The 27,673-nt window shown below is 26.0% G+C and overlaps 4 protein-coding genes across 4 annotated transcripts; 2 read left to right on the forward strand and 2 right to left on the reverse strand.

Annotated features, from left to right (window-relative positions):
• Nucleotides 1–1,605: 1,605 nt before the first annotated feature.
• On the forward strand, nucleotides 1,606–2,304 carry OCT59_020671 (uncharacterized protein; the record flags this gene model as incomplete). The annotated part of the gene is made up of 1 exon (XM_025317624.2): nucleotides 1,606–2,304. One exon carries the CDS (start codon nucleotides 1,606–1,608, stop codon nucleotides 2,302–2,304), a length of 699 nt encoding a protein of 232 aa, XP_025177853.1.
• A 14,685-nt stretch (nucleotides 2,305–16,989) lies between these two features.
• Nucleotides 16,990–18,519, reverse strand: OCT59_020672 (uncharacterized protein; the record flags this gene model as incomplete). The annotated part of the gene is made up of 7 exons (XM_066149330.1): nucleotides 16,990–17,273; nucleotides 17,356–17,504; nucleotides 17,571–17,683; nucleotides 17,761–17,930; nucleotides 18,052–18,121; nucleotides 18,191–18,427; nucleotides 18,517–18,519. 7 exons carry the CDS (start codon nucleotides 18,517–18,519, stop codon nucleotides 17,110–17,112), a joined length of 906 nt encoding a protein of 301 aa, XP_065990244.1. The 3' UTR covers nucleotides 16,990–17,109.
• Nucleotides 18,520–23,452: 4,933 nt separating this feature from the next.
• On the forward strand, nucleotides 23,453–25,548 carry OCT59_020673 (uncharacterized protein; the record flags this gene model as incomplete). Its single annotated transcript, XM_025317622.2, has 3 exons — nucleotides 23,453–24,114; nucleotides 24,203–24,663; nucleotides 24,748–25,548. 3 exons carry the CDS (start codon nucleotides 23,453–23,455, stop codon nucleotides 25,281–25,283), a joined length of 1,659 nt encoding a protein of 552 aa, XP_025177851.1. The 3' UTR covers nucleotides 25,284–25,548.
• Nucleotides 25,549–25,847: 299 nt separating this feature from the next.
• OCT59_020674 (uncharacterized protein) lies at nucleotides 25,848–27,279 on the reverse strand (the record flags this gene model as incomplete). Its single annotated transcript, XM_025317621.2, has 1 exon — nucleotides 25,848–27,279. One exon carries the CDS (start codon nucleotides 27,277–27,279, stop codon nucleotides 26,017–26,019), a length of 1,263 nt encoding a protein of 420 aa, XP_025177850.1. The 3' UTR covers nucleotides 25,848–26,016.
• Nucleotides 27,280–27,673: the final 394 nt, after the last annotated feature.

Raw genomic sequence — 27,673 nt, forward strand, 5'->3', positions numbered from 1 at the left:
AATAAATATACATACAGCATATACACATAACAGATGTGTATACTGTATAGAGTATATACTGCGCATTATATATTATTATAGAAAGTAAAAAATACGCCATATACGGAACAACATTTGGCCTTTCATCTCTTTATCAAAATGTAAAATGTAAAATGTAAATACTTTACTTTTAAATCATTCTTAATATGTTTAATATGTTAATATAATTTCGCTTAGATAAAATGGTAAATCTAGAATCTTCAAATTATAAATTATCATATGATTAATTTTAAAGTTCCTTAGTTCCTTCATAGATAACATGAAACAATTACAAACAACAAACAAGTATTATAATATATAACATTATTGTGTAATAATTAACAAATATTTTATTAACAAAGTTTGATTCAGAACTAATTGGTAACGTATTGCGATAATTTACCTGTAACACAATCAATTTTGATGGTCACTACAGAACGAAGGTTAATCTTTATTTTCATTGGATATTCTATTATACTGTACATGAATGATTTGTTATTGAAGAGAGTTTTTTAAGGTATAATTTAAAGAGACAATAAGTAATAAAATTTCATAACAATTATATATATCAATATTATCAATATCATTATATGCTATTAATAATCATGGATCATAACATAAATGATAACATAAACGACCTTTGAAATAAAATAACTGGTTAAAACATCAATTTATTTTTACTTCATATATTTATTTACCTTACACATAATGTACATAATAATTTATAAAACCGAAGGAAATTTCTCGTACTCGCAAAATAAAAAAAAAAGGATTAGTTAAAAATTTTGTATATATAAACTACTAATAACAAAGAAAATTTATTTTTATAACGAACTTTTTTTTTTGTTTTATTTTTTTTTCAAACTCGATTTTTTGTATATACTGTATGTTTACTATTATTTTATTATTATACATTGAATCGTATTCAGTCTTTCTTTCTTTAAAGTTATCCTTATTCCCGAAAATCAATTTTCAAGTATCACGCAACGAAAAATAACGTTTTTTAACGTTTACAAATAAAACATTACCGTTTAAAAAATATATTAATGAATAATTTGAAACAAAAAATTATTTTTTTGTTTTATTATTATTTTTATTGACGACATAACTTTTATTAATTAATTTTTTTTTTTTTTTTAGTTCACGTTTTTCGCTTTTTACCCTTTTTCTTTTTCGAGCCCTTTTTCTTTTGCGAAAAAAAAAAAGAAAAAAAAATTAGTCGACCCTTTTCTTTAATTAAAACTTGACGTTTCTTCTTCTTCTTCTTCTTCTTCTTGTCAAGTTTATTACGATCATTGAGTGATTGTTAAGTTTTCCTTCTCTTTCACTTTCTTTTCTTTTATATTTTTTTCTTGTTATATTTTTTTTTATATAATATATATATATATATTTTTTTCATGTTAATAACCACCAACTTTTATTGTCGTATATTATAATTTTCTATTTTTTTGTAATTTAAAAAAAAAAAAAAAAAAATATTTGTAAATAAGTATATAATTATTTTTTTATTATTTTTATTATTTAACGAGTTCATAACGAATTGAAAAAAAAAAAATTCTTTTTCGTGTCAAATACGCATTAATTATAATGACAGAATCAAATGTTAATAATACAAATACAATTCCTACAGAGAGTTCATCACCATTTTCAACAACGAGCGTTCCATCAACAGTTCCTCCAATTCCTCCAGTTCCTCCAGTTCCTCCAGTATCTCTTGCCGAGAATCCATTACCTACATCAATTTTACCTGATTGCAATGTCATTGATTGTCCTCTTAATACACCATTCCCGGAACCAACTACAACAACTATACCAGAAACGGCAGAAATACCGATATCAACAATATCAACAATATACAATTCAACTGATTCTTCTTCAGGTTCTTCAGATTCAACCAATTTAAATAATTCAAACAATTTTCATTTATCAAATATGACTATAATATTATTTATAATAATTCCTATAATACTTATAATATTATCTATAATAATTGGTATAATAATTTATAAACGTACTCATAAAAAACATAATGAAGGAACAATATTACAATTTGAACCAATGCATCCTAATGTTGTTGTAGTTGACGCTGATGGAAATAGTTTAGGAAAAAGAAATAGTACTAGTAATAATAGTAATTTTACTAATAATAGTAATAGTAAAGGAAAAGGGAATAGAAGTCCAAGTAGAATGATTAAAGTTTTGGCTTATGATGAAGAAAATGGTTGTATTGTAGGAAATAATAATAATACAAATCGAAAGACTATGTATTACGAAGATTATCGTTAAAAAAAAAAGAACTTTTTTTTTATATACATATAATTTTTTTTTAAAAAAAAATAAGGTTTGGAAATTTTTTTTTTTTATTTATTTATTTATTATATTTTATTTTAAAAAAAAAATTTCAATAATTTTTATTTTTTTAAAAAAAAATTGAAATTATTTAATATACGATAAATAACATATCAAATAAAAGAATTATTTAATGGAATAAATCAGTGCTGAAAGTACTGAACATTTTTTTTTCTTCTTTTCTTTTCTTTCTTTTCGTTGAAGAAAACGCGGCGCAGAAATTTAACGTAGCGATTAATAATAACGCAGTTAAAAAAGAAAAATTCCCAAGATTTTTTTTTAAAGTTATTATGTCAGAATTACACGAATTTTATTTTAATCCAAGACTTTCCATAATATATTATATGCGTAATGAAAAAAATAATGAAAATGAAAAAATCATTTTAAAATGTTTCCGACTTTCCGTATTCCGATTACCCGTTAACTATATTAAGTGAATATTAAGTTGTTGTATTCCTATTTCGTATTTTTTCTTATTTAAAAATGATGCATAGTTCTCCGCTTTTTTTTTTTATCTGCAATAAATTTATGCAAAACCAAGTTTTTTTTTTTTTGATTTTTAACATTATCTGTATATATTATTTTATGTTACTCAATCCCTTTTTACATAGATAGTCACATGTACATAACAAATACTTATCCAAAAAGTTCAATTATTTTCTAAAAGAAGAGAAAAAACTTTTTTATTTTTTTTTAAAAAAAATGATATCATTCCCTTATTTTTCTTAAGAAGATGATAAAAGAAAGTATATTTAGTTAATTTTATTCAAACTAAAAATATTTCTTTTTTTTTTTACTCTTGTTCGAAAGAAAAAAAATATTCGGTAGTGAACATGCATTATAGCGTCACATCGACATTTTTGTGTAACAGTTTTACAATATGTATTAATTTTCTTGTAAATTACCCCAAGAAATGTTGAAAATCCAACTAAATAGAAAAAGGCCAATCAAAATTTTTTTTGATTTTTTTAATGATAATATTATAATATTTATAATTAGTTAATTAGTTTCGATTTAAAAGTAAAAAAAAAATATATATATATGTGTTAATAACGAATAATAGGTTTTTATGTTTTCGTTGGAACTGGTTATGATAGGGTCCAATTTTTTGGTGTAGTCTTTGTAGTTTTGAACTTTTTATTTTTTTTTCGCGTGTACAGATCTCACATGGTTCTATGTGAATGGATGGTCTTTCTCATTGTAATTAGTGATTAATATTTACTTTATTTTATTTTTTAATATTAGTAAGACTGATCGGTCTTGCCTTAATGGTCCCAAAAATTCTTGTCTTTTTTTTTTGTATTCTCGGACCGATCTTTTTAATATTTTAGCGTGAAATCGTTATGATTACGGATAAGTATCATTGGAAATGATCCTATTGGTTATAATTATAATAAACAATTAACCAATTTTGATATAGAAAGAAAAATATCATTCTAATATATCTAATATATAACTGATAATGTTAAAAAACTTTATAATATCGATTTACAAATCATAATAATGATATAATAATCATAATTTTTAATTTTATCCTAAAAAATTCATGTTTTTTTTATCTTGAGAGTACAAATATTCTCTTTCTGTGCCTTTTTTAGTTTGAGTTTTTTACTTGTACTTTATTCTCGTCTACTTACACAGATTTTTGTGCCCATTTACAGTATTATTGAGAACTTGTTCTCATTCCTGTTTTATAGTTTAATTTAATTTTTTTAATTGAAATATTATTCGCACGATAAATAATTTCAGGTTGTTTATACAGTACCATACAAGTTTTACTGTCGGATGTCGGATATACACGAAAGCTAGATGATCCGTCACGTAAATCACGTGTATATTTTTTATGTAACCTAACAGCTGATTTATGATTATTATACTGGGTATGAAAAAGTGTCTTCAAAGTTTCGGCTAGATTGAACGGGTCAGCTATTCCGGTAAAAAATCACGTGCGTGTCATTCAAAGTTTCGGGACCAATATGGGCTAGATTGAACGGGTCAGCTATTCCGGTAAAAAATCACGTGTGTGTCATTCAAAGTTTCGGGACCAATATGGCTAGATTGAATCAGGTCAGCCATCCCGGTAAAAAATCATGTGCGCACTTCTCTTCAGAACGCCGAGAATTAGCATAAAAAAAAATATTAAAGGTATGCATATTTGCTTATGTATAATAAGTTTCTTTTTGATATCATTATTAATAATTTATTATGTTATAAAGTGCCGAATGGAAAATTCGGACGATTTTGCTGGATGTTTCATTAATTCCTTTGAGTACTCTAAAATAGATCATAATACAATTTTTTTGAGTCTCTAAAATAGATCGTATTACAATTTTCATTAATTCAAAGAATTCAAAAATTGAAAGCGAAATTCCCAACAGCGTGAATATTTAAGAAGTCTATTGGCGCACTGCTCATTTCGAGGAACACAACCTCTGATAGACGAACTCCTACTATGTCCGCTTTCATTCTTCCCTTGTTTAAACTGACAAGACATTTGCGTCCCTCAAAGTTGATTATCACCATCTTTGCCTTTAATCCAATCGCTCCCAGGGCGCGCGATACAAAATTCTTAGTCATTGGATTGCCTGTCCAATGTGTATAGTTCTCATGGAATGTAGTGAAGGGCTCATTGATACCATCTCTATACATGTCGGCTATGAATTGATGATATAAGACCTTTTTTCCGTTGTTATACATGTGTAGACTCGATATCATGTTCGATCCTATGGGTTTGAATACATAAGTAGTTAGGTTTTATAAGTGGTAAAAATTCCAGAAAAATGGTGCTTACCAATGGAATAGTATCTTATTTCTTGGAGGAAGGTAAACAGCGGAAATAATTTGTTGACTATCCAGTCTCATCAATAGTCCGAGAACATCAATTATTTTGTTGACGCTAAATTGATTGATTGATATTATTACATGGATAGAATGAAATGTCTTGACTACTAAAATAACAACTTAATGTATCGTATCATAGCCGTATGCATGGGACTCAATTTTTATTCTGACTTTCTCTATTGAGGACAACAATTAAGTATAACCATTTGACGATTATTTCTACAGGTAGCCATTTTACTGACCTCTAAAACATTCTCCAATCATTCTCTCCAATCACCTTTCTGGTTCTTGCCCTCTGAATTTTTTGACTATCTGGTTTTCAATCTCAACTTCTTCAATGGAAACTTTGGCTAATTCTATAAATGAATTCTGAGGGTATAATTGTTTCATTTCCGACGGGTCATCATGCTTTCGTTTCTAATCATGTCAATGGTAAAGCATTAATAATGATAACACAGAAAAGGCCGATCTTTCTGCGACAGCCTACCGCCGATAATCTACAGTAAAATATTTTTGAGTAATTTCGAAAGAACTCCAGTTCATACACACCGATAAATGACTTACATTAATTATAGTTGAGATCTTGTTGAATGCGCAGACCTGTGTCGTGGTGTATTCGGCAAGCTAGAATCTAGAGCAACTATAACTCAAACATACGTTTTTCTTTTAACCTTATCTCCCAATCTCCCAATCTCTTTGTATAATTTCTTCCTATTTGTGGGAGAACAGACATTAAAAACACTTTATATTTCGTCAATATTGCCATGCTTAAATACATACATCGAGCTTATCACCCTTTATACTACGACTTAAGACAAAACCAAATCATTTTTTAATTTTCAATACGTGACGGCGGATGAATTAAGCGAAAAAAATCCAATTGGAGTTGGTTCTGGAGAATCAGTTTAAGGTCCAGTTTATTTTTAATTCCTGGCAACTCTTACATGTTTTTTCTTTCCCATTATTGCTATTATTGCTTAACGAAAAAAAGGAGAATTGTAAGTGTTATCGTAATTAGAAGTGTCAACTGTCAAGCAAATACTAAAAGCGAGCAGTCCTTCAATTAAGGCCAGCCGCCGCTTGATGGCGACTCGCCATAACTTCCTATACTCTATCGCAGGCACTTCTTTCGTGCTTAACAAAACTATCAATATAACTTGTGACGAGAATTTTTGCTAAACTTATTTGGTAATGAGCGAAAAAACGCTGATAATGAAAAATAGTAGAATTACGCGCATTTATACGCGTTTGCAAAATGTCAGATGATCTTGATGTGCTAGGGGATGGCTTAAATTGATAATCCGTACTGAAGTTCCGGTTTATTAATATGGATGAATAGAATAAAGAAGATAAGTGTTCAGGTGGATGTCTCGTTTATTAGCATATGCTGATATGCGCGGATTTTTGGAAAGATATATTAAGTCTAACCCAACTTTTAGTCCAAAAATGCCTGAATATTCACGTGATTTTTGATTGCTCCCATGATGTGATAATGCAAAAGTCAGGCACATTATATAATAAATTACATACCGTTATAAGTTATAACACTGGGAAATGTTTTCATTAATTTGTTCATTTGTGTAAGAAAGCAATGAATTAGTATGGCACAGAGACTCACATTAAATGGCCTATGAAAGCATGTCATATACATTGCAAAAGAATCACTGCTATATGTTATATTACATAATTTTCGCCATATTAGGCTTTGGGTGTATTGTAAAGTTAAATTCGCATATCTTTATTACATTAATTAAAAGAATTAATTAAAAGAAAAAGCAAACACTATAATAATTATATAAATAAATGGTAAATAAATCACTTCTTTGTTTCCCACCTTTTTTTTGAACCTTTCTTTTCATTTTTTTATTAGTAGCTAATCAGCATTTATCACAATCTCAGTTTCTTTAGCTTCTTTATATCACTCATCAATAGCTTCTTTAGCTTTTTTACTGATATAAATTTATGAGTATACTCATTGATATAGTAAAGATTTCTTGGTGAAAGAAAAGTTTATTAGAACCTCTTTCATATCACATCTTCCATATATCATCAGTTCATCAGTACCAAAACTATAAGTAAATAATGCCATCAAAGTCTTTTAACCAAAAGAATGTATTATCATTTATCACTTGAAAAATACAAACATTAATAAAATTATAAAGTTTAGCAAATCTTTCAACTTTATGATCATGCAGAATATTTTTGTTTGTCTCATCATAAAATTAATATTGACTTTTTAATAAGTTAAAAAAAGTGAGCAGATTTTTTTTATATTATGCTTTATTGTCAACCAACAATTCTTATATAGAGGCATTTTTTTTGTATATCTGTATAAATTGCATATATCTTTATTGGAAGGTCTTATCTTTACTGTTTCAATATAGTTGTCATTATAATCCCATAAGAGTTCCACTCTTCTCAACAAATTTCCATTTGTGTTTTATAGAAATATGTAAAGATTCATTAAATTGAATTTCTATTATAAAATCAATAACTTTATTTTAATTTCTGTAAAATCTATTAATATTATTATTCTAAACAAAAACTTTTTTACTCTCTAATCCAAAAAAATTGTTAATACTATAGAACAATTTTCAGGTTTTTTCTTTCAAATTATTATCTAAGTTGCCAGTTAATCTGGATATTTAAATAAATAATCCATTTGTTGTTTAAGAAATATTAAAGTTTTTAAAATTTGATTTATATTTACTGTGTAAAATATTCTATATTATACTCATTTGAATTATTATACCATGCATCTATTATCATATTCAGTTTTTCATCTAGATATTTTAGATATTGCTATTCATTTTTTTTGAAATATTATACAAAATTTTTAGTTAATATTGAAAAAAAAATATAGTATACTTTAAATATATTGATATATAGGGATCGACTACATTTCTCACCTGCCGATCACTTAACCATTTTTCCAGCGGAAGTTGCTGAAGGAAAAACTTTGGTTTTTCTTATTCAAGTGGTTGTAAAGTGCTTTTATTATTTATTTTAGACTTCTCGGTCATTCTTTTAAAACTCGAATGGGCTTTTAACTCAAAGTTTTGGTGAAGTTACAAAACTATGGAGCAGTTCTCATCAAAAGTAATCTTACTTCTGCGAAGCTTTTCTTCCACTGGGTTCCTAAAAGTTGTAACAGTTATGCATTGGGTGGCTGGGCTTTGAACTCTGCACTAGTGTGAAGCTTTCCTGTTAGTTTCTTTACTTTTGGAAGTATGGCGAAAGTTTTTTTCATGGAGTATCAGTTGATGTTAATGGTGCCACTTAGGAAGCAGGCTTTTTCTTTTTTATTAGTTGAAGTTATAGAAGTTGTAGTTGTAGACGGAGGCTTGGTGTTTATTACCTTCTTTACTCAGTTTTTCCCTTAAGGGTTTTCTGAAGTTATGACTTTCATTTTTGTTTTTTGTTTTTTTTGTTTTTTTTTTTCCTGAAATTTTGGCATTTTTATATCGGTTTTCCTTTTGGGAAACTGGGGGTATTGGAATGTTGATCATCTGGGCTGGAGGTTTGGTGTTACTTAATTTTTTTGGATTTATGTAGATCGGTTAATATAGGGAGGCTGATAGGATTGGTGAATTTTAGTTTTTAATTTTTACTAATCAAGTTGATTAGCAGTTGATCCATCAAAAGTACTAATATTAGATTGCTTACAATGTCATTAGCTGGATCTGGTGTATCCGCTTGGATTTAGTGAAATACCATAGCATTAGGAAGTGCATCTCCTACCGCTGTGGGCTTTTACTCCTCCTCTATATGAGAACTTTGTAGGGATTATGAAGGGGTTTGGCTTTTGTTTTTATTTGTTTTTAATGTTAATATAATGGTAATATGGCTACTTGGAGAAATTTGATGGTTGCATCCATACAGGTGGATATAGCTAATTTAGAAAATAGTTTTCATTATTGTTAACTAATTTTAATGTCCCTATAAAAAGTATTATACTTAAAATATACTTAAAATATATTTAAAATATACTTAATTTAAAAATTGCAAAATACTTATAATATATTTTTAATATATCTAAAATATACTTAAAATTATCTTAAAATATATGTCTAATATATTTAATTTTTTGCCCATATACTTAAAATATATTTAAATTATATTTAAATTAAAATTTAAGTATATTATAAGATTATTATAAGTATATTTTTTACATACTTAAAATATATTTAAAATATATTATGAAATATATTATAAGAATATTTTAAGTATGTAAAAAATATATCTATAATATACTTAAATTTTAATTTAAATATAATTTAAGTATATTTTAAGTATTTGGGCAAAAATTAAATATATTAGAAATATATTTTAAAATAATTTTAAATACATTTTAAGTATATTATAAGTATTTCGCAATTTTTAAATTAAATATATTTTAAATATATTTTAAGTATATTTTAAAAAGTTTTTAATTATATTTTAAATATAAATACTTTTTATAGGGTGTAAGCATATATAAACCATTAAATTATAAAAAAATATATATATATATACAGTCAACTCCCTCTATAGTCACTCCCGTTATAGTCACATTCTACTATATAGTCACACCAGTTGAATGTTCAAAACACTTTATTATTAAAATCTATCCTATATAGTCACAATCTATCTATAGTCACTATCACACCTATCCTCAAAAATCTTATATTAAAAAAAACCGTTTATAATCACAGTTATATAAAGAATATATTAAATAACTTGGCATCTAATAATCGTACAAAGATGTATCATAGCTTGTTAGAATCGTCTCACTGAGACGAATCGAATGGTGGTAGTTTTATTCTTTTCTGATCACTGACTGACGAGTTATTCAACAAAATGTTAAACATCGACATTATAATATTTCTTGATTTACGTTTACTGCGCCATTTAACATTTTACCAGATTTCTCGGTACCTAGTGATTGTAAAAAGACGATTTATAGCTCGTTGGAATCGCCTCATCGAGACGAATCGAATGGTGGTAAGCTCATCTCTCTGTGAGCAATATTGACGGAGTTATTACTTAAAAACCATTTAATATTTTTTAATTTCAGAAATTGATCTAGTGATTGGATTTCGATGTATCTTATACCATTAGATTCGTCTCATCAAGACGAATCGAATGGTAGTAAGATCATCTTTCTAGGATCAATATTGGCAGAGTTATTATACAAAAACCATTAATATTTTTTTAATTTTGGAAATTAATCTAGTGATTGGATTTCGACGTATTTTATACCATTAGAACTGTCTCATCAAGACAAATCGAATGGCGGTAAGTAAGGTTGCTTGCCGAAACCTTCTTAATAACTGCCGAAACCTATACGGAAAATGCCGAAACTATATTAAATCATATTAAAAATCCTGCCAAAACTTTGCCGAAATGCCGAAACCCCCATTTGCTAAAACTGCTGAAACCCTGCCGAAACTATAGTAAACATATAGTAAAATCTTGCCGAAATTTATCGCAGGATTTTGGAGAGGTTTTGGCAAGCAACCTTAGCGGTAGGGTGTCCAGGATGGGTTGTCGTAATGGTCTAAAAATCGCGTGTGATTTTCACGATTTTATCGCGAAAATCGCGATTATAATTTTGGCCGAAATTAACATAATTTCGACCAGAATTAACATTAAAAAACTTACAATTTTTATTTTTATTATTTTATTTACAATTTTTCGTCTTTACAAAAATTTCATCTATAAACTATTCCCTAACTAGCAAATTAATATCAATATTACCATTCAGATTAAAATAAAGAAAATTAAGCATTTTAATGCTTTCTTCTTTAAGCGCCACTCTTCTATCCGATAATATACTTTTGTAACTAGAAAAACTACGTTCAATATCTACACCAGATACTGGTAACCATATATATCTCAAAGCTAATGAACTAAGTTCCGGTAATAAATGCGATTTACCTCGCCAATATACATCTAAATTTTCAAATTCTTCAACAGATTTATTTAATCCACAGTAAATACCCCATTCTTGTATTAAAATATCCATAGGAAATTGAAATTCTTCAATAATTCTATAGTCTCCCATATTATGATGTGCCGTATTGGACTGAATAAATCTTGGATCAAAGGATTGTATCGCTCTAAATAATGGTAAAGCTGGATGATTAGATATATGTTTTTCACACTTTTCATAAGCCAACACAAAAGCCTTAGAAAATAATGAGATAAATGGTTCTCTATCATAATTTCTTTCATTGAAAATTTGTTCTATTTCATTTGAAACTGGAGGATTCCTTCTTCCTGATGAAAGAAAAGCTTGAAGGTTTATTATTCGTGAATAAACAAAGGGAGCTATAGCTTTGTTTCGTATTTTAAAGAATTCCAAATCATTAAACAATCTGAATAAAATTCAATAAATGATAAGTATAATAAAATTAATGAAGTTATAGCTAATAATTTATTTTCTTACCTGCCACAATTGTATGTAATAAAAAATATAAAAATTTCAACGTATGAAACATGATCATGATGTTCGCAAAAAGTCTGAAGATACCGGATAGCTTTTGAATCATGATTGATAGAATATTCTGTATTAATAAATGTAATTACATGAGGATATATAGGTTTGATCCAATATAAAAATGAAAACCAGGAGTTCCACCACGTTTTCACAGGTAATGGAGCTAAAGTAGGAGATTCAACATTATTTCGCAGTAAATGCTCCTTCCAACGAATTTTTCTTTGTGAATTATAAACAAAAATTGCTTTGAAATTAGAAACCAATCTGTCAACTAATTCAAATTTTTGAAAATCAATCCAAGTTTCACCAATTAGATTAAGGATGTGTGCCGAGGCGAACAATTGTGTTTCATTTTTGGTAAAAAAGGAGATAAATGGGAATATGCCAATTTCATATATGAAGCATTGTCAGATATAAAAAAAATAACGTTTTGATAGGGAATATTATATAGATGAATTGTATCTATAACAAATTGAGAAATCATTGAGGCATTAACATTAGGTATAAAATTTGTTAGCTAATTTAGTTTGGTTATCAAAGCTAAATAAAATATTAACAGCATTGAGCCACGACGGTCAGTAGTCTCATCAATTGTTAAGCAAATACTTTTGTTAACTATAACTGTCTTCAATTTTTGAAATTCTATTTCATACGATAATGGAAGATATTTTTCACGAAGCTGATTTGCTTCAGTAATTAAGCCTCCTATAAAAATAAAAATGCAAATGGAAATAATTATATAAGTAAATTATTGTAATAAAGTAAAGTTAGTTTAATTTAAAATATAAAATTCATACCGTTTTTACAATATTTTAGTAAAAATGGTTTTAATTTTTCAATCTTCTCAAAGGAATATCTGCAGATGTGAAAGCAGCCACTACATCAGTATTAACTTTTCTCTTTCACTTATTGTATTTTCAAATGATGGTATAGTTCTTCGAATTGGCGAATTAATATCGGTAGTTTTATTCTTAAGGTGTTTTACTGTACGAAGATGTTTATCTACAATATCTTTTCTTTTATGTTCACTTTCCTGTATTGCAAAATCGACACCACAGCACATTGCCTTGTACAATATAATTCTCTTGATACTCTGCACTTTGTAATGATAAACGTATATGCTGGAGCAACCTTTTATAGAAAAAAAAATTAGAACAAAAATGGTTAGGATTAGAAATTTTTTCGGCTAAAAAAAAAGATTTTATTGATTGTCCAATTGAAATCAATAAAGATTATCCAATCAAATTAAAAAGTCGTGAAAATCGCAAATTTTTGTTAAAAATCGTGACCGTGATAAAATCGCAAAAAAATTGCCAAAATCGTGATAAAATCGTGATCAACCCATCCTGGACACCCTACTTAGCGGTAAGATCATCTCTCTACGATTAATATTGGCGAAGTTATGATACAATAAAGTTTTAAGTATAATTCTGGCTAAAATTATGTTAATTTTTGGCCGGAATTATGATATACAAATATAAGAAATTTTTTATATAGTCGCATCTCTTTATAATCGCAAATATGGATGTCCCAAATGTGTGACTATAAAGAGATTGACTATATCTTGATATATATAATTTTAGAAAGATTTTATACAAAAATATCAATAGTTTAATACTTTTCTCTAATAGAATTTTAAAATAACTCTATAATTAGCAAATAAATAATTGTTAAATTTTTTACTAATTCTGTAATTTTATTAAAAAAGAAAAACTTTACTTTTTTTAACAATACTAATCAATTATTACTATTATTATTGAAAATATTTTTAATAAAGTTGTATAGTTGTTACAATTATTTATACTATTATTATTTTTACAAATCATAATATTTTTTAGTCATTATATATATATTAATTAATTCTATATAAGGTATAAAGCTAATACCGTAAAGTCCTGATTATAAGTACTTCCTGAATATAAGCATCCCCAGATTTTTATATTACCCGAAAGTAAGCACCCTTGACCAACACTATGATAATTTTGGCCAATACTACAATATACTAAATATATAAATTTACCCAAATATAAGCAAAAAAAGGTTGCTTATATTTGGGACTTTACAGTATTTATTTTTTTTATTTAGAATTCAAAAATTTTATTAAGTGAAGAAACCTTTTTCCTTTTTTAAAATACTTAAATAATTAAATCCTATAACTTTTCTTAGGCTTTTTCGAATAAATAACTTCTACGCTGGTAAAAAAATGGTCTATCTACATAGCATATCCTACACGTATCTTACAATATATCGAATGCTCGAAATGTAGAAAATCAAATACATACATATAAACGTACGCATATCGTGCTATATATATAGTATACCTATCAGGTACCTGATATATGTATGATATATATATTAGTACCTGATATGTGTATGATATGTGTATTATGTGTATGATTTTCTACATTTTCAGCATCTACATGCTGTAAGATAAAAGGTAGTGATAAATCATTTTTTTACCAGTGTCTGATGAAGCCATACAAACTTGATTTTATGGTTTTCATAATATAAAAATTTCATCAATAACCCGGTAACCCGGCTTTTAATTTTTTTTTTCAAAAATTTTATATGCGAAATTTTTTTTTAATTTTTAAAAAATTCTCACCCAGCATAGTAATAATATAAAAATTTTTTTTTAAGACTTAACAAAACTGATCCGGCCGGACTATGAAAACCATTTTTACTACTTTGTGTCGCCTAATTTGCACTTCCTATATTTTTTTTTGTTGGCTATTTTACTATCATACTTTATAAACTTTTGATTAATTTTACTAAAATGAGGTTATTATAAATTTACAGACAATTATAAATAGTTTTTAACAAAAAATCAAAAAAAGAAAGTGATATAAACCTTCTTTCATATAATACTAAAGATTAAATAAAAATAAAAGAATGGAATTCTAAAATATTTTTTTAAATAAAATATGTATTTTACTATAATACTTTAATAAATAATTAAATAAATCCACTTATAGTATTATAAAAGAAATAAGTATAAAAGGAAAGCATCTATATAATCATTAGATTATAAAATTACTATTAGATTAAAGAAATACCATTACTGTTAAATTATAAAATTACTGTTAAATTGTATTATTATCTATTATAATATAATAGGAATTAAACTAAAAAGTTGTAAAATAAAGTGTTACCAGTAAATTATAAAATTATTATATATTAAATTATATAATTAAGTTATAAAGTCACTATTAGATTATATATTTAAATTATGAAGTTACTATTAAATTATAAAGTTATTATTAAATTAGAAGAACCATTGATTGTAAAATTACTATTAAATTATAAAATTACTTAAAATTACCTTTATAATCTAATCTAAATTACTAGTAATTTTTTAATATAATTATATTAAAAATTACCAGTGAAGCAGTGATTATTTTTAAACTTTTTAAAATAATATTAGTATATAAAATATATTTAAATTTTATTAATAAATTTTCTAAAATTTAAATTATTTATAAACTTATAAAAATTTTAAATTCAAATTTTTTAAATTTTTAATAAATTTTATAAATATCAGGAATTATTATTAATTAATTGGTTAAATTAATTAAATTAATTGTCTGAAATATATAAGGTTGCGAGTGAAACCTATAGTAAACACGAAACTTGACAAAACTATATTAAAATATTAATAAAATTTTGGCAAAACTGAGGTTTAGACGTTTTGCCAAATTCAAAAACCAGTTTAGCTCCATTCTATTCAAATCATACATGTGTTATCTGTCTATATGTGTATATGATTAATAAAATCTTAGGATCAGGTATAATCTTAAATTTATTTATATGTATAATACTTTTTGTTTATATCCTCTAATTTAAAATTTCTTAAAAAAAATTTTTATGTCCTTTAAAATTTCTTAATATTTCTTAAGTTTTTTATGCCATTCAAAAAATAACAAATAAATTTTTTAATTTCTTATATAATTTTTACATGTTTTTTATGTTTTTTAATTTGTATTTATTTTTAAAATAAAAATCAAAATAAAAATAAATAAAAAATAAAAAAATAAACCAATTAATTTCAAAAATAGCACTGAGTTTTTAATTGTTGTGTTGTTGATTTTTTACATTTTATAGTTTATAGTTTAAATTTATGGGCATATGATTTATAATGCTTCAAATGCATCAATGGTTACTATTTTCTAGTCAATTAACCAATTTTAAAATATTTTAATTGATTGATTTGATTTTTAACAATAATTTATTAAATTGATAATATTTTGTCTTAATATAAAAGTCTTTAGTTATATTTTTCAATAATTTAATAGTAATTATTTATTAATAATATAAATATAATTTCTTTTAATAAAAGTCTTATTTTATTATTCCAAATAGTATATTTATTATTAAATTAAAATTTTAAACTTTCTGGTTTTTTTTTACATTAATATAAAAAGTTAATAAATCTAATATATCTAATTACATATTTTAATACAAAAAATAAATTTATATTAAATAATATTCTATATATTTTTTAGTTTTTTTATAAGTGTTTTTAATATTTATGTTTAATTTTAAAAATATTTTTCTTTTATAAAAAATTTCTATGCAAAAAATTTTTTTAAAGAATATAAAAATTTTAAGAAATAATTACAGTCAGATCTCTAACTGCACTTTCTATAATTGCACTCATACACCCTCTGGTTTGGTCTCAAGTTTATATGATCTCTAATTATTTTACCTCTATAAATGCACACTCTCTTAAATGTACTATTTTGAAAATTATGCATATGGTTTCAAGGGATGTGCAATTATGGAGGTCTGACTGTATTTTAAATTAATATTTTATTATCAAAAGAACATTTATTATTAAAATTATAAGTTTCAGCAAGATTTTACTATAATTTTGGCAGAATTTTGCAGTTTATCATTTATAATACTTTTTTGTTAAATTTTATTTTCACTAGAATTAGCATTATACCAATTTGCTAAAATCTTAAAAAAAAAAATAGATTAACCATCTGTCAGCTTATAATTTATATTAAATGAAAATTATTGTTACTTTAAAATATAAAAGCGCATCCAATTCTTTGATAAAGTAGTTTAGGCCGAGATATCACATAGAAACTAACAACCATCATTTCCTGCAACGATTTAATTTAAGTTATTTAACACGTATTAGGAAAATCAGACGTCTGGAGAAATATTGGAGTAATTTCTTCGATACTTTCCTGCATAACTTTGTTAACGTTAATCCATATATCAATTCTGTACTCGTTAAAAGCATTTTCTTCTTATGCTCTATTATTTCTATTATTTCTCAATAATTACAATATACAGTACATGGATTTCTATAGAATTGTACTTTTTTTTATTTAACATTTGTCCAACAACATAATATAAAAAAAAAGAAACAGAAATAATAAATAAAATGTTTTAAAGAAAATATGAAATATCTAGTAATTTCTAATTTGACACGATAAATTGTCGTTTTCTAATTCTTTTGTTATTTCATTTTCTTCAGACTTGATAGTTTTATTTTTTTCGGAGTTAATACTCTTAAGAGTAGAAACTATTTCCGAAATATCTGGCCTGTCCTTTGGTTCAAATTCCCAGCATTCTATATAAAATATATAAAGATTAGATATGTATTTTACAAAAAAAATAATATACTGTTTATCTTTACTAATTTTTATACTTACTTTGATAAAGCTCAACATATTCATCGTTTGTTTCTTTAATAGGAATTTCTCTTTTACCATTTATAATGCAGATTTTTAGAACATCGTCATCAGTCTCAGATTCGAAAGGTAGTTTGCAACTTGTTAATTGCCATAATAATACCGCTAAGCTATATATATCAGATTTTTTGGTTAAATCATACGAATGATCCTTAAGAATTTTTGGATCCATGTACCGCATTACGCCATATGGTTTTTCTTTTTTGTTGATAACCGATCCGTGTAAACGTGAACATCCAAAATCTGCTATTTTTATCGTACGTTGATGTATTAAGACATTGCTGGGATGCTAAAAAAAAAATGTATTAATTATAATAAACACAAAATTATGAAAACGAATATATATTAAAAAATTTATTGACTTACAAGATCCCCATGTATAATTTCATTATCATGTAGACATAAAATCGCACTTGCCATTTCATTAGCAAATTTCATTTGATCTTGCCACTTAAACGTCGTAATATTATTCTTTAAATATTTTCCTAATGTTCCACTATCTGCATATTCCAGAACGAGCGAATAATTTGGTTCATCTAATAAATATACAATACTTTTAAGTATTTGTTGATAACATGTCTCCAGTTCCTTCAGAACGATTTGTTCCATTTGCGGGGTAAAACTAATGGCAACTATATTCTAAATTCATTATTTTACCTTTGAATTTCGTAACTCCATAAATTTTGATTATATTTGGATGCCGATTAACCATTCCCATTAAATAAACCTAAAATTAATAGAGCTATAATTTATCTACATGTCATATATTTATGTAACAAAAATTACAAAATTAAACCTCATTAATAATGATCTCTTTCATATCTCTCATAGAATCATTGCGAAATCTTTTAATAACATGTATTGTTAATGTATTCTTCCAATTTGCAGTATAAACTGTAGCAGATCCTCCAGAGCCAATAGTCACAGGAAGAATATCAAGTTCTCGAGGGTCATAATAATTTATTATTTGTGATATCTTGTCATCCAATAATATCTTTAGAGTATTTTTGGTATCACCGTCTTCGAGGTACAGCTGTTACAATGATGTCATTGATGGCGTTTTGTTGCATTTAATCATAATGGGTGGTGCTATATAGTTAGCCCAGGGGTAAAAAAAAAAACCATTTTTATGGCGCAGTATTCGGATTTTGGTGACTGTTGTCTCTTTGTGAACCCTAAATTTTTAACAATTTTTACCAGCGAAATAAAGGAATGTTTTGGTATCGAACATAAATAAAAGAAATAGAAAATTAGATATTTTCAATACTGAAATATGGCCAAAATAAATACTTGTTATTCCATGGGTATCAATGAATAAGTGAAATATTCACCGATGCCTTGGGGGCCCTCCCGAAGGGAGGGGTATTTATTAGATACCCATGGAATAATAGGTTTATCTCATTGTATACACCGATGGATTTTATACTCGTATGGGGCCGTTGCATACATAGTAATGGGAATCAAACACTATTAAATTATCACATGCAAACGAACATATCCGCCGATATGTTTTTTATACTTTTTTTATACCGGTGGAATAATTTACAAAAAAATCCATCGGTGTATACATAATACTGATGGGATAAAAGATTATTATTCGTTCAAAACTGAATACAGTGAATACAACGACCTTTATATAACTAACTTTTTTCTTAATTTTTTATAAGTTCGGTGTATAAAACTTAGAAGAAAGAGAAAATGAAAACAAAAAAGCGAAAGTTATGTGTAGTGGTATATAAATATTTATGGCCGCATAATATTGCATGACCCCTTAAAAATACATAGCACTCCCTAAATTACACAGTGCTTTAATAAACATATAATTTAGGAAAATATTTTATAATTTTGGCCAAAATTTATATCATATAAAAATTATAATTCCAATTATAAATTATGCAGTAATTCCTTACGATTAATCATAAAAAGTGACTACTCTGTAACAGAAATGCAACGATAAAGACGAATAACGTGAATTATTGCGACCAATATTACTTATTTACGTTAACTATTCTCATCTTACACGTGGGGAGTTAGAAAGGTAATATCTTTTTAATGAGTCTGAGAATGCAGGTTTAATTAAAGTTGTATCATCCTAATACGGTTCGTATTTCCTTGTTTACAAGAAACTATCTGACTGTCCTTTCTGTTCTGAGCATTAGTTTATATAAAGAAACACAAAGCAATAATTTTAAGGATGCTATGAAGAACGTTATCTTCAGAAATCAAGACACGTAAATTACGTGAACATTCCAAAAGAATACACTTCAGGGATATGTTCTGGTAATAATTTGATGTGATTAAAATTCTCACATTACCTGAAGTATAGTGAAACTACTAATTAATGAATTAATGAGTATAATATACAACGAAGTAAATTTATTACCTACGCTAGTTACGCTAGCCACACCGTAATTTTGAATAAAGTTAGAGTAATTAACAACGATTCTCTTGTTATTTCTACCATGGCAAATAATTAAAAGGGATGTGAGATCTGAATTATTCATATGAAAAGATCATATTCAGCCGTAACGCCACAATCAATGGCTGAAGTCAAGGGACGTAAAATTCACTAGAATCTTATACCACTGTAATAATGTAGTAATTGTTAGTAACAGCCAACAGGTAATTTATTAATTAATTAATTATCGTAGTAAATGTTAATAATGTAATAAATGTTAGTAATGGATAATTTATTTATTAATTAATTATCATGGTATTGCAATCCGCCCATATATGGCTCCTAAATTGATTTTTTTAAAAAATGTGATTTCGCTATTTATATATTAATTTTATAATTTTGACTCCATAGTGTTTATTATTTTTGAAATATTTATTTATATAATTTCGGGATTATGTTTGTAATATTTTTTTTATATAAAATTTCGGGATTATTTGAAATATTTTTTATATAATTTCGGGATTATTTTTGAAATATTTTTTATATAAAAAAATTTTAAAATAATTATAGAATTCAAATAATTTCGGATATAATTTCGGCTATTAAGTAAATATGGAAGATAATTTCGGGATTTCGGGATTTCGGCGAAACGATGAAATCGAAATCAATGTTACCATGATCGAATCGGATAACCGACGGATAAACCGCAGAAATTCGCGAGGATTTTTATAATATTGCCATGACGGATAGACGGATTGCTTGTTTGATGCTTTGAATCCAAAAAAAAAAAATAATAATAATAAAATTTTATTAATAAATTTTAACACTACAATTTCATTAGTACAAATCTTTAATTAATGTTGATTATCGCCGATCTTAAAAAAAAATGGTATAGGATTACTAATCTTTGAAAATTAATTGGTCAAATCTAATTTAATACGGTTAAAGTCTATTCCGCACAACAATGCTGAAAAAAAAACACAAAATGATTAACAAGACGGTTCTTTGGGGATTGATTTTACAGATTTACGATTTTATGGGTTCAACAAATTCCAAAAAAGAAGATTTACAGCATTTACATAGAGAAGGTTTTTCGATTCCAAGAACTTAATTTTGGAACTGTTTATCTTTATCATGAATCTCGAATTAGATTCACTTAGAGTGAAAAATGTATGGAAATCCTATTATTGATTTGATAAAGATTTGTAAAATTTTATTAATAATAATATCAAAAAAAAAATCCTATTGTATAAAACTGCACCTATGATTAGTTTTTGAAAAATGTTCATGCATGAATTTCAAAATAAGTTCAAGTTTATCCTGAATCGACATTAACCATTTTAAGAAATGCCGATACCAAAATATTGTAAAATAAAGAATTTAAGAAAAATTCGATAGAAATAATATTTGTTTTAACTTGTTATAAGGTAGTTTCTTCAGTTATTGATTGAAAAAGGCTTAATTTCATGAACGTATGCTGCTTTGTTAAAGAAACTTTTATTGATAATATCATGCTTTCAACCGTAGGTTTCGCAACTTCTAAGATTGACACTTTAAAAAAAAAAATTGGGGTAAAATCGTAAAAATCATGTCATATAACTAAAAATTTATAATTATGGGAGAAATCGTAAAAATCATGACATATATTATAAATTTATAGTAGCGAATTTCTTGAGAAAATGATATTATTTGTTATTTTTTAAGATTGACACTGTCGATATATTAAAAATTGGGGTGAACTCTAAAAATCATGCCATAACTAAAAAGTGGTATGATATCAATTCATAAAATTTAGGTTTAATTTAAGATGAATTTTCCCTGATTAGAAATGGAACTAATAATGAATAAAGACAAGCACCATAATTTATTGGTCTAACATAATCAACAATTATCCGTATGAGTAGATTTACCAAAGCATAATATTATTTTTAGAATATCGATGGCATATGTTAGGATGATCATAATATTCTAACTAGAAAGAATAATACATTTTATATAATATTTGGCGCAGTCAAATATCTTTCAATAAAGAAAAATATAGTTTAATTTATGCATTCAAAATTGATGTCAAAAGATCTAATTATAGAGTTCATAGACAATAATTAATTAATTAAAAAAAAAAAAGATCAGAAGGTAATAAATAATATATAATATATTGTAATTTTCGTAAATTTTCATAAATTTCATATTTTTTGTTATTGTTTATGGTTACATAAAATAAATATATCGATTTCATTGTAAATACCAAATACTATGAATGTAATAATGAATATTAGATTTATATTTGTTATACATGCATTACATATATTACATATATTACATATATTACATATGTTTATTTTTTCTCTATTTTTAAAGATCTTCAAGTCTAAACCCAGGTTGGGCTTCATAAATATTTAAAAACATTTCTTGAAGAATTCTGAAATATTTTTTGAAATACGTCAAAAAATATTGTGTATTCCAATATGATTAACCAGAACAAGAAAGTGAACGACATTTTAGATCATGTTCTTTCCTATTTAGTTAGTTGATACAATTTATTTACGCTAAACATATAAAGATTTTCCCGATGATTTCATTTTCAAAAATAAATTATTAATTTTTATAATGAATGTCAAAAATTAGAAATTCCACAAGTCGACATTTATGATTATATTATTAAAAAATAATTATTATTTCTAAACTCATTCTAATTATAGTGTAATATGTAAGTGATCAAATTATTATGAATTATTCATGCTTCGTTTCGTTATTTTTATATATTCATTTTTAATTTTCCTTTTTTATATAACATGAGTACATGACCATATTTTACTATATTTTAAATATAATATTAATATAATAATCAAAATTATTCCCATTTAAAAAGAATCTAACTACCATAATATTAAAATATTGTAATTCAGGGTATTGTTGATTTTGAAATCATCTTTATTTCATTGACAAAGAGTATCAAAGAGTATAAAAGTGTTCTAAAGTCTAAAATTAAAAAAAAATTAAAGAGAAAACGATGTTCTAAATTAATGATACTCATTTGAGCTCCTAATCGAGAATTTCGTTGATGATGATCAAACGCGGCCGTGTATTACAAAAATCTCCACTCTTACTTTTCCAAATAAGGTACATAATACTACAATACTTACTCAAGGAATAATATATAATATGTAAATGACGCAGCAAATTTTCCGACTACAAGGGTTTTTTCTGTTACACATTATCTATCAAAAAATTTTTGTTTCCCAAATATATATAACTTATTATTTTTTCTTTTGTCGTTTAGCTTTTGTTTATTTTGTTTCAAAAAAAAAATCAAATTTCTTTCCTTTATAAGATCCTTACGTTTTAAAAGAAAAAAGAAAAATTCTTTTTGAATTGTCTTTTTTGATTTTTCTCAAACAATTTAACTTGCAACTTGTTTGGGTCTATAAATAGTTATAGTAAATAAGGATCGTAATTCATTTTTTTTTTTTATATAAAAAAAACTTCTTATCCTTTTATTTAATCATTGTAATTATTATTGTCATATATCGGGGGATATTTTTTATGGAGAGAAAAAGTTGCTGAAGAAGAGAAATTTTCTTTCTCGTATTGTACTGTATATTATAATAAATAAATATATAAAAAGTATTTTAATTAATTAATTTTTATTAAAAAAAAAAAATGGAGAATAATGCTAAACCCGCTGGCGGTGCACAGATTTGGAGGAAAGAACTTTATTCTATATTAGGGGCTTTCTCATTTCTTTACCTCTCTATAACAACTGTGTTTTTTTATATCCGAAGAAGAAGAATTGCTGATATTCGATATAGACCATTACGTCTAAACATTTTAAATGTAATAGCTTCGATTACGCTGTGCGTGATGGCTTGTTTAAGAACTGCTTTCTACCCAAATTTTCCTTGTGCATTAGTTAATTGGCCCGCATATATTGGTTTCTTCTTGTATTGTAGTTCTGTAACTTGTAGAGTTATATCATTTACTTGGATAGCAAAATATAATTTAGCAAAATTGAGATTAAGCATCGCTTATACTCCTTCATTAAATCTTAGTAATCTTAGTAATAATAGTATTAATAATAATTTTAATAATAACTCGCCAATATCTCCGGGAATAAAAGAGAGATTAGAAAAGGATTTTCCTGGAGTTAAATTAATGAATAGATTAAAAATGTTTAAACATTTTACAACTGATAAATGGTTAACGTACTGGATTATATTTCCCACGATGCTTATGGCTTTAATTTTTGCTCTCGTGGAACAATTAACTTCTCCTAATCTTTCAATAATACCATTAAGCACTAATTGTACTCCTGCTGGAATTGAGTAAGTTATTCTTCTACGTCATTTTACCGCGATAATGTATTTATCCACGTGACATTCGTTAATCTTAACATTTTCTCTTTTCTTTTAGATATATTCCATTACATATACTGAATGGAACATTTCTTATACTTATAATTCCTTTTCTTATCTGTTTAATATATAATATAAAAGATGCTTATGGCCTTAGAAATGAATTAATGTTTAATTTAGTCAGTGGCGCGATCGCATATATTGGATATTTCATGATTGAATTAGTATTTCCACGATGGAAAAATTATTTTGGTAGTCTTATGCTTGCTTGGGTGACATTTATTATATGTCACACGGTATCCATCACAATACCATTAATTCAATCATTTAATAATAAAGTGTATTCCCTACCAAACTCAATAAAATCATCTAAACGTGCAATAAAAAGAAGCCTCTCTACAACAAAAAGGAATAATCAAAACAATCAAAATAATATTGTTATTGGAGATGGTAAATCTAAACGTTATTTAATGTTTGAAAAGGTTCTAGAAGATTCTGAATTATTTGAACGTTATAAAGGTAAGCAAAAAAATTATTTTACCTATTTTTTTTCTATAAATTTTTCATAATATTAATATACAATATATAATTATATTTTTTTAGTATGTGCCGCTGCATGTTTCTGCGCAGAACTTGTAATTTTCTTACAAGAATATCAATACTTGAAAATATTGGTTGCTCATAGTTGCACTCCATCAAATAAAGAAGTTCTTCCTCCTCCATCACCTGTACTTCACATAACAGAAACTGGTCATGTTACATTTCCTAATAATTCAGATTTATTAAATACTTCAACTGCGACATTAGTATCACCAACATTTGTAACTACTCCTTGTACTAAATCAATAGCTGAAACTGTAACAGCTGCTTCTTGGATACCTATGCCATTTGAATTACGTACTGATTATAGTACTTTTTATGAAACATTTTTTGATTCAAATTCTGATTTAGCCATTAATTTTCCTGGTTGTTTATTAAGTGATATTAAAGAGATGGTTAAAGATGAAAAATATGAATTAACAATGTATGAAGAAGCTAGGGAAGAAGTATTAAATTTATTATATAGAAATACTTTTGAAAGATTTTTGAAAATGTATGGAATAGAAATCGAAAAAAAAGGAATATATAATAAAGGATAATTTTAGTTAGAAAAAAATGTTTAAAGTTAGATGTTAGATTTCTTTAAGCGAAGGAAAAAAACATTGTATTATTAACCATTGTATTATTAGTTTATTACTTTATTTTTTTGTATTTATAATAATATATATATATGTATTTTAGAAGATTCATTAAGCAGTATTTTATAATATAACCCTTCAAATAATAAGTAAATATCTTAGCAGAAACCAAATTTTCAAAAATTTTTTTTCCAATTAAAAAGCGGTAAAATCAAATATATTTTATAAAAATTTGTCATTTTTTCATAATTTTTTTCCAATTAAAATTATCAAGCGGTAAAATCAAAAATATTTTTTAATTAAATTCTATCATTATAATTTCAGGTTATAAAAATTTGTCATTTTTCATGATAATTTTCATTTCAATTATAAAAATTCTGTCATTTATCATGATAATTTTCAGTTTATCACCATTTCATCGGGAATTACCGTAAAAATTATGACTATATATAAACGTGTATGCATTTTCGAATAAGTTTAAATGACACAAAATTAATTTATTAAAATGGGAAAGGTAAATATATATTAATTTTTTTGGAAATGAAATTTATTAAATGAAGTTATTTATATAAATATATATATATTCTATAATTACATTTTTTTTTATATATATCTAATTGTTGTATTATAATTTGCATAATATGTATAATATATCATTTTTTTTTTATATTTTTTTTTACAAATGTCTCTTCACTTATTTGCCGAAATGAGGTAGAGTAGTATAAAGCTTCTCTTCACTTTTTTCAATCTTTTCTTTCACTTGATTAACTATCTTTAATGCAATTCTCTTGCCTACATTTTTAGCAAGAACTTTCATTACGCTGCTACCAAGCCCCGAAGATATAAAGGAAATTCCATCTGCATAGCCCCCAACAGCCCCTTCTCTAAATCGTTCTTTTGCAACGGTTGGCTTTCCTAACGTATAATAAACACCAGAAGAGATCAATTGATATGCTGAACCAACAATAGGCACGAGGCTAACAATTTCTGATACATTCGTCTCGAAGGCTTGACTTGAGCTGAGAACTTCTAATTTAATACCATTGTTTCCTGGTCTCAATAATGTATCTAATAAACGTTCCAAACTTTGATCTCTTTGCCTTTTTTCAGTTTGAGTGAAATCACCATTATTATTCCAAGGAAAATCGACCGGAATAATTGGATGATTTCCGAAATTTTCCTTTATTGTTTCATAGTTTTCCTCAACCCATTCCGGTTTACTATGGGTGATAATAATGTTAAAATTTACTTCTCCCCCTTTAAAAATCTTTTTAAATATCTTGAACATTTTAGCGTCTTCTTCGGTAAATCTGTCTTGCTTTTTAACGTAACATATATAATTAAGTGGAACCTGACATCTCGAAAAATAATCTCTTATCCTTTTTATGGCTTCCTTATGTGGAACACTACCAGATGATGATTCTCCCAATCCAATTGTGTCAAATACTTGAAATATTTCGTTAACGCCACTGTGTATATTAATAGTTTCTCCTTTCGCACCATTATTAACTTTGAACGCGTTATTTTGATGAATATCTCCTTGAATCAACATGTTAGCGATAGAAGACTTGCCATGTCCAGTAAGTCCAAAAAAAGCTACATTTATTCTTTCACGTTGTACTATAATATTAATATGTTCGTTCCCAAGTTCGTAGGGAAAATATTCAGAAATATTCTTTTCTCCATCCAACTCTTCACCTTCAAGTTCTTCCTTGATACTGGCATAAAGTTGAGCATTGAGAATGTTTAACTTGTCATTTGGTTTTTCAAAAGGAATGTTAACCTTCCATAACTGAATTTCATTAGCGGACAAGTTCACAAAGTTATTGTGTTTTTTCTTCTTAATTTCTTTCTTGAGTTCTTTAATAGACTTGTTTTTTTCAATCTTAACTTTGAAAATGTTTTTTGGATTAGGATTTTCGCATTGGACCAAACAGGTAAGAGTAATAGGAGACATTGATGTTTTTCTAGGATTTTTTTTATCTTTTGGTTGAAGTTTTTTGGAGGGTATTTATGGAAAAAAATATTTTTTAGCTTATTAATAATAAGCGAATTGACTCTTCCATTTATGATATTGGCTAAGTAGGATCATTAAACAATAGTGGTATTGATAGGTTTACAATGGCTGAAAATTTCCAGACAATATCCTTAAATGGACATTATTTTATAAAATTTTGAACTTTTATCATATGATTAATCGTGGCGTGTCTTTAGGACCTTATTGTTCGGGTTCTTGGCAAAGGTAGGACAGGAAGCTTGGTAAAATATGATGATTGGTTATGGTAATTTAAGAAACCCGAAGATACTTGCTACGTATGGGTAACAAGATTATTTTTATTTGCCGTGGTGAG

This window comes from Rhizophagus irregularis, chromosome 3, assembly GCF_026210795.1.
Source record: "Rhizophagus irregularis chromosome 3, complete sequence".
NCBI lineage: Eukaryota > Fungi > Glomeromycota > Glomeromycetes > Glomerales > Glomeraceae > Rhizophagus > Rhizophagus irregularis.